Here is a 16770-nt window from a genome sequence, read left to right on the forward strand (position 1 = left end):
GCAGCTTCTCAAGGCAAAAGGACGACTTACTCAAACTGACGTGGAGAACGGGCAACATCAGATGTATCAGTTCAACAGATTGCATTTGCTGCTCGGACAAACCTACTTGTGGCCAGATGCTCACGTGTCCTCCGCAGCGAGCTTCACTGAGGCCTGCAGAGCCTCCAGGGAAACTCCTGAATCCACAGAGGGCCGAGATGGGGAGGGCGACATTTGAGGCACAGCAGGGGGGGAGCAGGTAACAAGTGGATCATAGCGTGTTACCGCGTTAAAATATGACCAATGGGAAAACTGTTTGATGTTAGTCAGGTTAGATGATGTGTCAGAAGTTGATATTGACTTATTTCTTCTATTTGTTTCCATTTTATTACATTTTTAAGTTGTAGAAATTAACATTTCTGCAGGAAACATCATTATTGACTACACCTGGCTGTTTATAGCATCTACCATGAGCTATATGCCTGCAGTGTGTATTAATGCTAAGAACATGCAAAATCAATTTTTCCCATTTTTATAGGATTAATGGGAGAAATCTGTAATATTGAATCATCTACATTCCGCTCGCTGCAACTTTTATCTCGAGGAAACAAGAACAAACTGAGCAGCTGAGACTTAAAATTGAATTTATGTATTTATGCTAATGCCATGACTCATCCAAACCTATAGTGGTCTGTGATTGATGAAGGACAAAAGTTGATTCACGTCACAATCCGTCCATTTGCTATTTTCAAGCTGCTTAGATCATATGCACGGAGGGAAAAGGGCAACAGGCCAGATAACCTTTCCTGAGCAACATCCTCAACTTCCTGCTAAAAGAGACGAGTGTGTGTGTGTGTGTTTGTGTGTGTGTTTGTGTGTGTGTGTCTGTGTGTGTGTGTGTGTGTGTCTGTGTGTGTGTGTGTGTGTGTGTGTGTGTGTGTGTGTGTGTTACCTCATAATATGCTGTAGTTTTCTCCCAGTAATCAATTCATTTCTCATTAGACTGAAACTATTAAATTAAGTCCATGTGTACATGGGTTGTACAATGTCAATTTGCATCAGCTCTGTAATTTCTCTATTTGTTTTTTTTTATTATTAGAAAGCCACCAATGAAATGTTGCTGCACAAATAAGTAAAATTAAATTAGAATGTTATAAAGAAAGATAATTTATTCCCACTGTTTTCCATTAGCTTGGTTAAATGCAGCATAAATATCAGTCGAACTATAATAACAGAGTCACAATAACAGAGTTTAATTAAAGTATTTTTGATTCCTCATTAGCTTTCATAATCAAATATTTAAATATTCAAAAGTATGTGTAATTAAGTATTGTCTTTATTCACACGTAACAGTTACAGCACACTTCCTGCTGCCTGCGTCCTCCCATACCTTAAAGCCCTTCAGAGTTAGCGGTGTTTAATTAACTGTGCTCACTTCTCTTCACACCCAGGCTCTGGTAATAAGGCCTTTCAATAATGCAGAAAGCCATCGGATCGCTCCAAGACACTTAGAGCCTGTGGGATCACGACATGCATCACAGGAAGTAAGCTTTCCCCCAATCCTCAATCCCTCTGCAAGGTCAACAAACTGTCATCGTTTAATTGCAAAATGGGTCAAAATGAGCAATAGCACTGGAGAGTCCATGTTCCTCCCGGTGCTGCCTGGGACCAGACTCCATTATTTACTTGCAACCATCTTGTACCACATGGGAACTTTCTTTCACACAATGAATATGTATTCTCACCACTGCACTCATGCAGTGTTCAGCAGCAGCAGCAGAGTGGAGGAGGAATCAATGCATCCGAGACTGTGTATTCTACATTAGCCCCGGCGGCTATGTCTCACACTAACCCAGTAGCATATATAAGACAAACTCTGGGGTGCATAATTCATCATATGCATAATGAATTAATGTTTGCAATTTGCTAAATTAACATGTTCTAACATGGTACAGCCAAGTACAAGAATATCTATAAGTTAACACAACCCCCCCCCCCCCCACAGAACTGGTTGTTTTTTAATCCTGAGAATTTTCTGCTCATGTAACAGAGTGTGTTTGTGCCTGTGTGTGCCAGACTTCCCAGTGCAGCCAGTGCCAGGCGGAGCACCGACTCCAGTTGGTGAAGTTCTCAGCATCATCCTTTGCTGATACTGTGTCCAAGGTTGCAGAAGTGTTTGCGTTGGTGGAAATTATCGGTTTCCATCGGGCTGATTGAGCCAAAGCCAGAGCCACGAGCGCACCTGTGGGCTGCAGGCCCGTGTGGCATGTGCAATTCATAAAGGAAAAGGATATAGTGCAGTTTTTATTGTGCTTATGTTTTGTGTAGGGACGTGATGACGCAGGGTGAGATGGAGGATTGTGTAATCACCATCGCTGGTGCTCCACTGCCATCGAGTGGAGATGGAAGAGACTGCACGTGAGGCCACAGAGTTCAGGATAATCACGAGAACTGTGAATCATAGACACGTATGATTCTGTAATTACAATTGCACAATTGCAATATGAGCATACATACAATTAAATCATCAGTAATCAAGTCCATTGCTTTGAAAGTACTTTTTTTCCACTGTGTTCATGTGAGACCGGATCGGCCCTCCCGTGTTTTCCTCCATCGGGATTCGTTTGGATTTAAAAGGTGAAAAGCCGTAAAGGGAAGTAACTTTCATGTGGATTCACCTGACCGGTCCATTTCCTCCGCAGCTGTGAGCAACCGACCCGACAGAAAGAAAAAAAACCGTTTGGCTTTGCCCACAGATGTTGAGCAAAATGGGGCCGTGGTGGGGAAACGAGGACACGTGTGAGGGGGCACTCGAGGTCTCAACTCTCTCCTCATTCACCTGGTTTCACCTGGAAGTGAGTTCTCAGGAGAATAAATCCCATCACGACTCATCAAACCTTGACCTGATGATTTCAATGACACCTTGCCTCCGAAACTGACCATTATGGAAATGATAATGAACGTGCAGACAGATAAAGAGGGGAAGCAAGTGTCAGACTCTCAAGTGTCTTCAGGAACTGATTCATATATTTAAACTCGGGTTGAATCACTCAAGAAAAGGTCAGTGTAACTATCTCTGGTCTTAGACTCGTTAGAATAAAGATATAATGACGTTTTCTACTTCTGTCACTCGACAAACACGCCTGGAATCTCAATTATAAGATTCCTTTATATCACAGACAATAGGATTATATGACACTCGGGCACATCCCTCACTGAAGGTTTATACACCCATCAGGCGGCCTGCGTGTTTATGAATCATAGAGCCATGAAAAATCAACCGAAGCTACAGAAGCATCTTTCAAATCACTTTGCTCCCGGGTTCAGAATGAGCTCTTTCCAAACAGGTCACGGATAAACAGGGATTTTCTGCAGCATTACTGGTTTTTAATGTGGTGGCTGATCGGTGAATGTCGGGCAGGGAGATAGTGCTGTTTTCACCATAAGGGGTTTAATATTAATTATACAGTGCATTACAGAATATCAACAGCATGGACCTTTTATTTCATGCATCACCTCTGTTCAGTTTCAATTAGGAAAGCAGGGAGTAAAACAATTCAGATATTGATATATTAGCTGATACATATATTTAAATATAGCAATAACTCTTAAGATGTCATTAAGAGACCATTATGACCTTTAAGACCATACAATGAAAGACAAATGCGAATTTTAAATGCACATATATATTCTTCTTCTGTTATGCACAAAATAGGTCATGATACCATTTCCAACAGCCAATGCATATGTCTGCATTGTTTATCCTTCAAAATAAAAGTCTTTGTAAACCAAAATGAACGAATATACCGATATCCCGGTGCACTGACATCGTCGGCTCCAATTTGAAATTCATTTTTTAAAGTGAGTCATCATTTCCCCGGGTCCAGCTCGTATCTGTCAGTTGATCCATCTGCTGTTTTCTCTTTTTGTGCTCCACTGGCTTTATTTCCATATGCACATAATATTTCAGTTATCTTGCAGCTGTGAAGCCAGTCGGACTCGTGTCTTAAAATATTCCATTTGGCTGGACCGCCTCACGCCGGATTCTGTTTCACTTTAGGTCTCATTCAAACTCCATTTGGCCACATCTCTACACAGAGCTGTTTGCCCCTGTCTGTGCAGATGAGGAGTTGGTGGATGAAGGACACTGATGATGATGATGATGTTACTTGCAGGCTCCGTTTGTTCCAGCTCAGATATGTTACCTATAAATCGACCTCAGACAAACATGGACAGATATGATCCATGCATGATTCACCACTCCTACAGGTGGATTAACAGATGGAACATCACGCCCGATGGGGTCTGGCTACGTTAGTGTATGAAAACATGAAGATGATTAAAAGAGCTAAAGGACAAACTAATGAATGAGATTCAGGGAGATCATCAGCTTGAGTCGCTTTAGAAGCTGCAGGAATTAAACCTCTGGCTCTGCTACATTAGAGCTTCACTCTGCAGCCTGAGGGGAAACATGTCAGTGAGCACACGTCGATTTAATATTCAAGAATTTCATTTCACCAATAATGAAGAACTAATCTGGTTTAATCTAAACTCAATTCCCTGACCTCATTCAACTGTTAAAAACAATGTGCTGGAATTCAGTGTTTGACAAAGTCTGTTTGAAGAGCTTTTATTTTTTTAATGACAGAATCCAAACAATATGATTTTAGATTTCTGACCATTGTCACTCCTTACATCAGGCAATAATCTATTGTTTACACAGAAACATTTAATTAGAGTAAAGTCAGGAGTTAGAGAACATGTGAATTATAGCCATTGTTTATGTTATTTGTATCTATCATTAGCTACTGCTTAAAAAGAGTAAACGGAGGTTTTGAGGATCAATCCGTAAATATGTTCTTCATCCTCCAAAACAAAAAAAAACATAAACAAAAGATAACACAATCATACTTGTGTAATAAAGGGGAACTTGCCACTTGCTACTAAATAAGATTGCGCAGCTCATCAACAGCAAACAATAAATGCACGATATATACACTGTCGAGTAAAAATATGTATTTCTCACAAAGGAGAAAATAATAGTAAAGTTCTAGTAAGTAACATTTGATACAGTTATACTCTTTAAACTGTGTCTCTAACTTTATTTAAAGTTGAGCTTTTCAAATATCAAAAGAAAATGTTTTCATTGTGTCTTTGCTGCTTGGGCACCGAATCCAGCTGCTCCTGCTCAACACAAATATGACTAACAGCCGGTTACACAAGCCCGACAGTGAGCCAGCTCCCCGCGGTGAAGCTCTCCCTCCTCCTCCCACAGGAGGGCGCTCCTCGCTCAGCCCCTGTGTCTGCAGGGAGTCAGCAGGAAGAACCAAGCAGGTCCTGCAGGCTGCTATCTGCAGCCGGCCAAGGGGGGTAATGGGGTTACAGTCACAATTTACTGCTCTACCCCTTCAGGCTTTCATCAGCCTCTCTCATCGCTCCTCTTGAAAGAGGAAATCTTAATCGTTCTGCCAGCAGAAATGCAGTTCTGGCTTTGAAGATGTTATTCCCCCCCGCAAAAGAGATACAGTTTTGGCTTTGAAGATACAATTATTACAGCTATATTTATTTATTTGTATGCTTATTCCCCCAAACAGAATGGACTCGACTCTTTGAAAGTGTCTGAGGCATTTCAGGTTTAAATATTAAAACTTCAAAAGTGTTTCGAGCAGCGGAGCCGACAAATCGGTGCAAAACATTGTGTTTGGGCGATTTCCTATTTACAGGAAATAAGTCTGTCAAGTGTGGAGGGATCATTTGTCCTCACGAAACAAAGCACACAAAGAATAAACTCTATACATGGTCATCACATTATCAATAATTAAATAATCATATTCTACCCAGTGGTGTAAATATATTTGCCAGATATGGAAGATAAATGTTCAATGCATCGTCAATCAATACTATGCATTTATTTACCTCTGTGGTTTAAATGCAGCTAAATCACAACGATGGTGTCAGAGATTTATTTTCAGCTTCAGTGAGGGTGTCATGAAATTGAGGGTTTCCCATTATAATGTTCAATATACAGTATATATAATACATCCTCCTAAGAGGTTATGTGTTCATCTATGTTTGTCTGTGTGTTTGCAGAATAACACTGGGGCTTGTTTGGTGTAGATGCAAATAAAAGTCTGGATGTAGTAAATTTAAATGTTTTTTTTATAAAGGGACAAGACAGAGGTTTGCACCATTCTAGTATTCATAATTATTCAAATCGTAAACTACAGTATTCACACATTTAAAAGTATAAATAGAAACACAACAACATATTGTGAATTTAGTGACACCTTTGTTACCAATGGAATGTGTACAATGTTTTTAAGTACAAGCCTGAGGCCTCAAAAGTTTCACAATCACAGTGTATCAGGTTGTTATGATAATAAGGAAACAATCCACAGCAGCATTAGAACAATTTGTGACTTTCTCTCCCACTTCCTGTTTGAAGCTCTGTCAACACTGTCAATCAACGTGGGAGTAGGTCACATGACACTGGAGTTCATGCCCGGGCTCGAAGGGCGACGTGTGGGAATGTGTCGTCCTCAGGCTGAGCTTCATCGTCCCGACACGAGGAATCAAATGAGCAGTGAGACACACGGCTGTGAATGCACAGACGTGTGTGGCTGAGTGTGACACCGTGCTGCAGTGAAACCACAGAGGTCAGATTATTGTGACCCCTAGTTCCATGTTCTTGTTTGACCACGGTGATAAAGGTGGAGCTCGCCCGCGGCCGCAGGGAAGCTATTTCAGGAAACACAGGTTCTATCAGAGGAAAGGGACAAACGCCCTATAAGGACATTCAGGCTGAAGGACACATGGCAGTGAGACTACGAGTGAGAGTGCAACACCCCCACTTCTGTTGAGTCACCGGATTGTTGTGTTGCCACAATGGGTCGTTGTCGAATGGAATCACAGAGCTTTTAGTTTTTAAAGATTGTATGAGGAAATAACAGCAGTTAAGTAAATCATTCAAACTCGTATATGAATCACAGATATGACCAATAACGAGACAGACAAGACGTTAAAATGTTAATTGCAGATGAACCAGGTGGGATGAGCACACGTCTGGATATAAAAAAACTACAAATATACGTAATACATGACATCATATTAAGTAATGACGATTTATTCTGAAAGGGAACTACACTCGCTACATTAATGCATTGAGAATCCCCCAAAAAATCATAATTACTTGAAAAACAATAAGATATGATCGTATTGTTATTTTCTATCCTCTTTTAAATTACACAATATGGAGCCTAATCAGTTTGATTTCATGTGCAATCCGCTCATATAGTTCCCTGTTGTTATTGAACAGCTAAGCCAACGTGTCAGAAAGTCACCGGTGACAAAACCTCTTTAAATTCAATTTGAGTTCTCCTCATGAGAGGACGTCTAGACATCAACACACACACACAGACCCAGACTGTGAGAGAAGTTATGATCCATGACTCTGTCTGATTCTCCATGAGCTCACTGAACATCTGCACGTAGCAGAAACGATGTAATTGCTTTGGCATCAGGACGTTGTGGCTCTGCAGGGCGGCTGAGGGGAGTCAGGACATACACGCCCATTGTTTATACATCTGCTTTGACTTGATTTATGATCGACAGGGTTTGGTAACACGTTATACCATTCTTGCGTGGTGAGTAAATAAAGATCTGAGGTGTGAGATTGCGTAGGCCGCAGCATGTGCCTGGTGTCTGACATGTGTTCATGAATGAAGGCTTCAAAGTAAAATACAAAAACACAAGAGCAGGACAGTAGTTGGATAAAAGAATCTCTAATAAATCCCATTCAGCTTTATTCACAAATCACAACATAACTTCAGATAATAAGGTTTGAGACTTTACAGTATTATGGAGAAACCTCATACTTCCACTGTTTCCAGAACTGGGGTCACATCTCTTCCAGTTCATCTTTCAAACCAGTTCATTCTCCTGGAGTAACTTTAGTTGTAGTTCTCTGGCCTCACCCGAGGCGTGTCCTGCTGTTCCAAAGGGGAGTGACACTTCTGCTGTTGCATTTAATATTAACTATATTAACAATGCAAAACTTTATGAAATTCTGAGGGTACAGTATTTTTCTATTCGACTCGAGGCTACTCCGTGGCTTCATATATTGAAGTGGGAAAAGAAGAAAGTGTTGCTAGCTGCCACCTCAGTTTCACCCCCGTCTTACGTGCTGCATTAGTAATGGCACTCTGGAGGAGTTATAGGTTAATATGATACAAGGCTACAATGTGAATATATATTATTTAAAGATAGAAGAAGGAGCTGCAGAGAGAAAGAAGCTCTCAAAGACATTCTGACACTCGAGCACTTGATTCTTCCATTTATTAAAATTCTCAATGTGAGCGTTTAATTGATTTTCTCAAGCTTCTCTCACGGCCATTATTCATTACCTGCATATCGGAGGATTTCTATCGGCTTCTCCTTCTTCTTGGAAGGGAATGGTTCTTTCTCAGGGTTATCGTTTTGTATTGACACAATATTTTGAGGTTATCGGATGTCACATTGCAAAGATACTTCGAGGATACACATATTTATATTATGGTATTATTCTTTACGCTATGAACATGCATAAGTAGCAGGTTGAAGTTGAAAAATCTAAATCTATACTTGCCGTGAGTAAAGAGTTGAGCTGTTAAAGAGAGTTAAATAATAAAGAATAGATAAACAGCTGCAAAATATTCAACAAATTGACATTAGTGCTCTGTTTTTACATGTTTTGCTCCTTTTGTTGTGACTATGAGGTTTGAATTGAAGGACTAATTAGAATAAAGCACATCATAGTTTTCACATGAATACCTGTAAAACACCTGTTGACATTTTGTAAACTTAAAAATTTAAAGAAAGAAAAAATCGGATTTTTCTAAATATGCCATTCATACCCGTCCTGGGAGAAAGTGGGACTGAATAGAGGCGATATAGGGACACACAGTGACACACATAGCAACACACTTTCTGTTGTTATTAATGGGGACATCAACCGGAGCTGGTTTAGGTTTGTGACAGACGCACAGACACACAGACACACAGACACACTATAATCAACGACCGACTGACGGTGGTGGAAGGAATGTGAACACTCTTACTCATGTGCTTCATTATGTGTCCTCACCTCACACCAGTCTATCAGCCTCCCCAAGTTATTATACTGCTGCACCATGAGCATGTCAAAGTGATGACTCACTTCTTATTGGTCATTTTAACATGTTGGATTATTTTATAATTTGATTTGCAGAACAATAAAACACTCTGCGATGGAGATCACATGTTCATGAAAAATATGATTGTTAAATGCAAATGTACTTTTCCAGGTTTAACAATCTGTCAATCTACACTCAGTCATGAATGAACCTGCGTCTGGAAGCAGCACTGGGCAGCGTCTGATTCCTTTAAGTCGGCTTTACATCGTGTAACATTAATTGTGATGACCCAGAGTGTTTGTGTTAAATCTCCTCAGAGCTGCAGCATCGTGTCGACGCCACAAACTGATCTGAGTTCACAGCTATTTCGTTGTGTTACAGCCCAGTTACCCAGAAACATGTACTTTCCATAAAGTGCTAGTTTCTACCAAAACATCAGTTGAAACTGTTTATGCTGTAATTAGCTCATAGGTGATGTTGAGCTTCTTGGGATGCTAAGCTACATGCTAAACATAACCTATATCCTAACTAAAATTCCTTAAGCGAAGCAGAATTTTGTCAATGAACACACATGAAAAAATGATGTAAAATAAAAAGTGTGTAACTTTTAATATGTATATATTCAGTATATCGTTTATTAGATTATAAATAGATATTCTGGTTCTAATTATTAACCGTCTTTAAATTTCAATAACCAATTCTTTCCCTCAGCCACATCAAAGCTCAGCGTCAGCCACACTTCTTAAGCAGTTGTAATTTCCTCTTGCCGTCCATCTGTCCTCATCTCGAAGTGAGAGCTCCGTGCCCGGCGGCCGGATTTACAATTTAAATTGTAGAATGGGACATGGGGAAAAGAAGAACTTCACTATTACAAGAATTACAGATTCTGACTGTTTGGATTTAGAGTTTAATTGGATTTTGTGCTTCCAGCCTCAATTTAACTGGAGCTATAAGAGAGAAGCTTGTAATTTGATGGTTTCCCTCTTTGTCTAATGTTTAATTAATTCTTTACTCCTGGGTTCTGTCATAAATTCTACTTGTTTTGACTCTGATTGGCTGTAGATTTAAATAAAAATGTGTTTTACTTTGTTTCTGTTTTATCAAAAAAACGTGAATGTTGCAGCACACTTCCATGAAAGGGAAACTTTGAGGCCTGGCTTCTTAGTCACTGGTTCTTTAGTGGGCGGGGCCAAGGAGGCCTCACCTCATTGGTTAAACCTGCCTCATGTTAATAAGGTGACACAGAAGATTCAGCCTCATTCCTAAACTGCTCAGAGATCAGAGACACAGCCTGAGAACAAGATGCCTTCTTCTCCTCTGCTTCGATGAAACACAGACTGTGAGTAGATTTATCTTTTAAAACACCACGATGTCATTGTTGTGCAGAGCCGATCCTCCTGTGACTGGTTGTAGTTCAACTCACTGAGACGTTTTACTCATTCATCCCCTCTGTTGTTCTGCTTGTAGACTCTTCTCTGTATAAAGACGCAGCTCGAGCAAAGATTCCAGTGAAACCTCTCCTGTGTGAACATGAGTTATACCAGGTACGTTCATTTGATTGTTTCCTTTCTGGCAGAATTTGAAATATGTGCAGTGGTTGTGTGAGTGTGTGTGTGACGGTGGATCTCATTTGAACCCTCCTCAGAGTTCTCCACGCCTTGGGAAGTCACCCCCCCGCCGCTGTGATGCCCGTTGAACTCGCCAGGTACCTGAGCCTCAGCCGGCGCCAGCCTCTCCAGCCCCTGGTGCCCTCCACTCCTCTGAAACCAGCCCAGCGTTATTCTCATCCGACTGACTTTCCGCCCAAGACTGGGCTCCACTCCCCTCATCACTCCTCATCCTCCTCTTCATCCTCAGTGCTGCCCTCCTCCTCGGAGCCTCGGAGCTGTTTCCGCAGGGACAGCGGCGGTGGGAACAAGAAGCGCCGCGTGGTCTTTGCCGATGCGTTGGGCCTGGCGCTCACCGCTGTGCGGCTCTTCATCCCGGAGCCCTCGGCCGCTGCTCCGGCCCTGCTGATGAAACCCACTGTGGTCAAGCTGCAAGGCCAAGAGCCCGCCTCGAGCAAACTGGAGCGCCACAGGTTCCGCCCTGGTTTCCCACAGCCGATGCAGGACTTAAAAAACTTCCTGGCACGACTGAGGGAGAAGCACGTGCAGCTGGGAAGCTGCAGCATCATCGATCACTCCCTGAGAGGGAAAGTGTGGGTCTCACACGACAGTAGCGAGAAGGCCGTGAACATAAAGGTGACCTTTGACTCTTGGAGGAGCCATCACGACGTCCCGTGCACGTTCCTGCAGCAGCAGCGCTTTGGCAGCTCGGATATGAGCGTTTTCACTTTTGACCTGAGCTTACCCCAGAGCATCGATCCAAAGGAGAGAATCGAGTTTTGCGTGTACCTCCGGCCAGGAGCTGGCACGACGGCCCACTGGGATGACAACAGGGGGCAGAACTATAGGCTGTGCGTAGAGAAAGATGCACCGAACACAAACCAGGGGGACCTTAACCGGTTTTACCCAACCCTGTCCAAACATCGGCCACCAACCTGGCCTTCACGTGAGCAGACCTCTGCTGATCTGCAGCATCTTCACAGGACTTTGTCAGGCCGAGTCAGAGAAGAGTGGAAAACCCTTGTGTTCAGCTGAGAAGACCAGTGAAAATTCGTCTGCAAAAAAATTTAATGTATTAAAATAAAGTATATGTAAAAGCAAAGAAAGGCTTTTAAGAATGTATGGACTTTCTCAAGTGTCAAAGCAAAGCTCAGACAACCTGAGCCGAACCCTGTTGAAATGTGAATATGTTAAAGTTCTTATTAAAATCAACTTTCCTAAAAAGAGAAAACGCACTGCTTCTTCCCTCTGTTGTTGTTCTACCACATACAACACATTCCTAACTACAGATTGCAATATATTGTGCAATGAAACACATGTGCAAACTGACGCATGAGACGTGCAAAGAACACGTCTGTAAACAAACCTTTTGTTCCTGCAGCTTCTAACCCGTTTTCTCCCGGGGACATTATAATGATTCTCAATGTTCCTTAGACATTATTTCTCTTGGCCCGGGCTCAGATTTCCTCCGTCTGTCTTTTCATGTGGTAGAGATGACGTCATGCATACCAGACAGGGGAAGTCAACAAGCCGAGAGATCCTCTGGGTGCACCGCTTCAGACACTCCCCTATACCTGCTGTGGGAGGCGGACCAACACGCTGGGAACTGTTCTTCTTGTACCATACCTGACTGGTTTGGCAAAAACAGCAGGTAACCAAGGCAGTGTCCTCTGGGTAGTGCTTGGGCTTGTGTTCACATGCTAGGGCGGAGTCCTGATGAGACATCCCAGCTGCAGCCACAGCGAGAAAGTGCATCGGGCTCCTCTGGTTTCTACTCCTTCTTACTCACCTCTCGGTCCGACCAGTTTCTTTGTCCCTCGCTCTTCTCTCAGTCTGGTTTCCTCCCAGATTAACCGTTTTTTTTTAAACCGTCACAGTTTGGACGTGAGCGACTTTTTCACACATTGCAACCTGAAGCACTTATTTATTCATCAGGCTCAACTGTGGTGGTTTGGAGTCAGATGTGTCTGTGAACACAACTTGGCTCAGGACTGTGTCTGCGGGGGGGAATGATTTAATTCCACTGGAATCTTTGTGTCCGACTTTTGCAAACGTAAATTCATAAAATAAATAAAGCTTAAAGCTGTGCCACAGAAGAGATCAGGCCTAAAATACAGGTATTGACATGAAATTGGAGCCACTGGTCTTTCCCAGTGATGAGTGCAATCGCTTCATTAAGTGATTAGAAGCTGAATCCAGGGGTTTCAGGGTGTCAGCATTAAAGATTATAGATTGGGAAGGTATTAGAGATATAACTGTTTGTTCAGTCCACACAGATCATTAGTGTCACGACATAAATCAACACAATCTACGACACCTCTCTCTCTTTTCTGCTGACCTTGGAAGCTCTGTCGCGACTTCAGAATGATGTCATCAAACGTAGCATGAAATGCAAATCTGAGCACGGTATTTTCATTTTTTATCAAACAAGGTTGTACTTATAGATTGTGTGCACTTGAGTGCACATTGTCTGATGTTGTGTTTTTCAGGTGAAACCACAATAGTTTCACCCTTAGAAAAGGGGACTATGGAAGGAAGAAGGTAAAGGGGCATTAAAAAAGAAATTCATACACACTCAAACTGAATCATCATGTTTTTTATCTTCTTTATTGAGTACTGCAAGCATTTGTATCATTTGATAAATTGCCAATATTAAAGTCTACAGTCTGTGTACAACTTTCTGCAAGCAAGGGAAGAAAGAGCTAGATGAGAGCGCCCTCTACTGGAAACATGAGTTCTGAATAACCGAGCATCAGTTAATGAGAGATGCAGATCTACTGGTGTTTCTGGTCAGGATACAGATCCACAGCTCACAATAGAGATGCAGTGCAAAGAAAGAAGGAGAAAAGAAAACCATGACCTTGAGAATGTGACAGTACAAAGTCAGTGTGAGTATTTCTATGAGCGGACGAAACAAGCTGCTGCCGCTCCTGAGAGCTCAGTGATGGGTGTGTCGTGTGTGGGAGTGGATCCTGCCTTCGATTAACATCAGAGGTCTTCTACTAACATCTGTCACTGGGCAGGTGCTCGTGCTCGGGGTTCCAAGTCGATCTGGCGAAACACTCTGCGGCCTTCCTGTCACACTCGCAGATGAACTGCTCACATTCGTTGTTGTTGCTCTCTGAGGAGGAGAAAGTGCACAAGGTGGTTAGGAGGTGATTTCTTCTTCTTTAAAAAGCTCGAGCTCTTCAGGGTGCACTCACTGCCACAGGTGACCGTCTTGCTCGCTTCGTCACAGCTGTAGGCGTAGAACTCGGTGTAAGGGTTGTCGATGATGGGCCAGCATTCGTCGTGCTGCATGGAGTCACTGTAACACTGGTCGTGCACCTCGCAGCACCTGCAGGTTTGACAACACAAGTATTCAGACAGGGCTAAAGGTGTTTTTATGTCATGGTAGCACTGAGCTGAGAGAGTGAATGAATCAGGACCTGTCCAGATCGTCCACAGGCGTGCCAGAGCCGCCATATCCACAGTAGCAGCCGTAGTCAGTGTAGTCGAAAATGGGCGAGCTGTCTGGCATCGTGCACAGGATCATTTGCCTGAACTGGTTGAGAGCCTTGTCGTTGATAGACAGGGCTGAAGCACACCAAGCTGGAAGGATGAGAGATCTGGTTAAACAGGACTAGACGGAGCATCAACCACCGCACATGCAGATGAATCAGAAATACTGCATTTATCCACAAGTGAGATGGGGGGGGTGAAGCTTTCTGTGAAGTTGTACTCACCCACAGAGAGGCCGGCGGCCAAGAGAAACAGAGTTGGGAGGGCGTTCATCCTGCGAGTCAAGAGCTTCAGACACAGGTCCAGCTCAAAGTTCAGGTCCTCCTTATATGTACCCTCGGGGGGGCCCGCCCTGTCACCTGTTCATACGACACAGGGTCGCGCGGATTCAAGGAACAACCAACATCTGCAAAAAGCAAGAAAAACTCCCACACGCTGAACTTTTCTGTGAAATCTTCATAGTTCAGCAGCTCAGTGACCACACAGCGATGTTAATGGGGGGGAGGGGCTTTGAACTCTTTATTTGTAGTGACATTTTAAAATAAAATAATTTCCCATCTCCAGTTAATAAATGTTTTCTTAATATACTGAACAGATACTTTTGCAGAACAGAAATTTGCAACGAAAAACAACGTCTATTAAGTTATTAATTCCAGTATTGATGCAAAACCGGGAAACGGCAAAGTAATACGTGTGTGTGGTTGGTTGTTCTCATCCAGTTTTCATAGGAAATATAACAAAACGTAATGTATGTACGTTTGTATTCCACTCAGGAAGCTGGGGACCTATGAGAGAGACAGAAGCACATCGCCCAGCCTCCAATGTTTACATTATTTTGTCCTGTACAAAAAGAGAGATAACAAGCTTCACATTGAAAGTTTCCACCACATGTACGGAGACGTGGAAAATCCCAAACTACAAAATTACATCCTGGATGATATGAAGAGGACGATAACAGTGGAGGGCAATGTTTGTTCTGTTGTCTGTCAGTTCTGTGAGGAAATAGCGTTGATCTTTCACTTTATCGTGGCTCTAACCACATCTGCTGCCTCGTATGCTTTATGTTATAACATATATGTGTTTTGTTTTGTACTGCATAATGTAAATATACATTTTTAAAGCGTGTAAAACTAAATTCAAAATTGTCAAAGTAATTAAAAGAAGCTGCGTTACTCTGTTTCTTTTCTTTTTCCTTTTCAGATGAAAGCGTTTTAATTTTTTCAACTTTTATATATAAACATATAAAGAAAATAAATAAATCAATGGTTTGGTTGCTGCACCTCCTTCAGTCTCTCCATTTTCTGTTTTCAAAACTAATTCCATGAGTCCTCTCCTCAGTCTTTCTGATTAAAACTAATTTCTCCCACTTTTCTTCCAACTCTCTCTTGTCGTCTGAGGCTGTTTGTCAATTTCATGTTTTAAACATTTCAGAAGCTTCTGTCTGGTTCATCAGAGATTAGTCCAAACTACTCATCACCATTTGCAAATAAACAGTGTTTGATTGAAGCTGACAACACACACGACTCAAACTACACATGGAATTGAACTGTAATAGGATCTTTAATATAAATATCTCTCAAAATGGAAAATGTGCACGCACCAGCACGAGTCAAAGGCTCAACAATAGATTTAATTTAATGACACAGCAATTTAGCTGAATGTCGAGAATCTTCTGAGGGAGTGGATCCTGTGTTGGATTAACTACAGAGGTCTTCTACTGACATCGGTCTCTGGGCAGGTTCTTGTAGTCGTCGTTGTGAGGCAATGTGGCAAAACACTCGGCGGCCTTCCTGTCACACTCGCAGATTAACATCTCACATCCGTTGTTGGTCTCTGAGGAGGAGAAAGTGCACAAGGTGGTGAGGAGGTGATTTCTTCTTCTTTAATAACCTCAAGCTCCTGTCGTCTCGGTGCACTCACTGCCACAGGTGATCGTCTTGTTGGCTTCTTCGCAGTCATAGGAGAAGATCCTGGTGTGAGGGCTGTCGAAGAGGGACCAGCATACGTCGTGCTGCATGGCGGTATCAAAACACTTGTCGTGCACTTCGCAGCACCTGCAGGTTTGACAACACAAGTGTTCAGACAGGGTGAAAAGGCGTTTTTATGTCATGGAAGAGAGAGAGTGAATGAATCACGACCTGTCCAGCTTGTCCACAGGCGTGCCAGAGCCGCCATATCCACAGTAGCAGCCGTAGTCAGCGTAGTCCTTAATCTGCGAGCTGTCGGACATCAGGCAGTGGAGACCTTTCCTGAACTGGTTGATCGCTATCCTTTGGATTGATGGCCTTGGACCACAGCAAGCTGGAAGGATGAGAGATCTGGTTATACAGGACTAGAAGGAGCATCAACTGCCGCACATGCAGATGAATCAGAAATACTTTATCCACAAGGGAGATGGTGGGTGAAGCTTTCTGTGAAGTTGTACTCACCCACAGAGAGGCCGGCGGCCAAGAGAAACAGAGTTCGGAGGGCGTTCATCCTGCGAGTCAAGACCTTCAGACACAGGTCCAGCTCACAGTTCAGGTCCTCCTTAT

At 42.6% G+C, this 16770-nt stretch overlaps 2 protein-coding genes across 3 annotated transcripts; one reads left to right on the forward strand and one right to left on the reverse strand.

Moving 5' to 3' along the window:
- Positions 1 to 10365: 10365 nt before the first annotated feature.
- On the forward strand, positions 10366 to 11966 carry LOC128424861 (protein phosphatase 1 regulatory subunit 3C-B). Its single transcript, XM_053411285.1, has 3 exons — positions 10366 to 10467; positions 10596 to 10672; positions 10774 to 11966. The coding sequence occupies exons 2-3, from the start codon at positions 10659 to 10661 to the stop codon at positions 11768 to 11770; spliced, it is 1011 nt and encodes a 336-aa protein (XP_053267260.1). The 5' UTR covers positions 10366 to 10467; positions 10596 to 10658; the 3' UTR covers positions 11771 to 11966.
- A 1357-nt stretch (positions 11967 to 13323) lies between these two features.
- Positions 13324 to 16746, reverse strand: LOC128425363 (phospholipase A2, minor isoenzyme). Of its 2 annotated transcripts, none has more exons than XM_053411948.1 (4): positions 16666 to 16746; positions 14164 to 14326; positions 13939 to 14072; positions 13324 to 13856 (listed from the first exon to the last, which is right to left on the reverse strand). In XM_053411948.1, the coding sequence occupies exons 1-4, from the start codon at positions 16712 to 16714 to the stop codon at positions 13738 to 13740; spliced, it is 465 nt and encodes a 154-aa protein (XP_053267923.1). In that variant the 5' UTR covers positions 16715 to 16746; the 3' UTR covers positions 13324 to 13737. The 2 variants fall into 2 exon arrangements, with proteins under 2 accessions (XP_053267923.1, XP_053267922.1); XM_053411947.1 differs by lacking the exon at positions 16666 to 16746 and adding an exon at positions 14461 to 14615.
- Between the last annotated feature and the right edge of the window lie 24 nt (positions 16747 to 16770).

The sequence above is a fragment of the Pleuronectes platessa genome, chromosome 19 (assembly GCF_947347685.1).
Source record: "Pleuronectes platessa chromosome 19, fPlePla1.1, whole genome shotgun sequence".
Taxonomy (NCBI): domain Eukaryota; kingdom Metazoa; phylum Chordata; class Actinopteri; order Pleuronectiformes; family Pleuronectidae; genus Pleuronectes; species Pleuronectes platessa.

Coding starts and splice junctions, on each gene's coding strand:
- LOC128425363 (XM_053411948.1), bottom strand. CDS start 16,714: ATGAACGCCCTCCGAACTCTGTTTCTCTTGGCCGCCGGCCTCTCTGTG. Junction 14,327..16,665: donor GGCCGCCGGCCTCTCTGTGG/GTGAGTACAACT, acceptor TCATCCTTCCAG/CTTGGTGTGCTTCAGCCCTG. Junction 14,073..14,163: donor CCTGTGGACGATCTGGACAG/GTCCTGATTCAT, acceptor TCAAACCTGCAG/GTGCTGCGAGGTGCACGACC.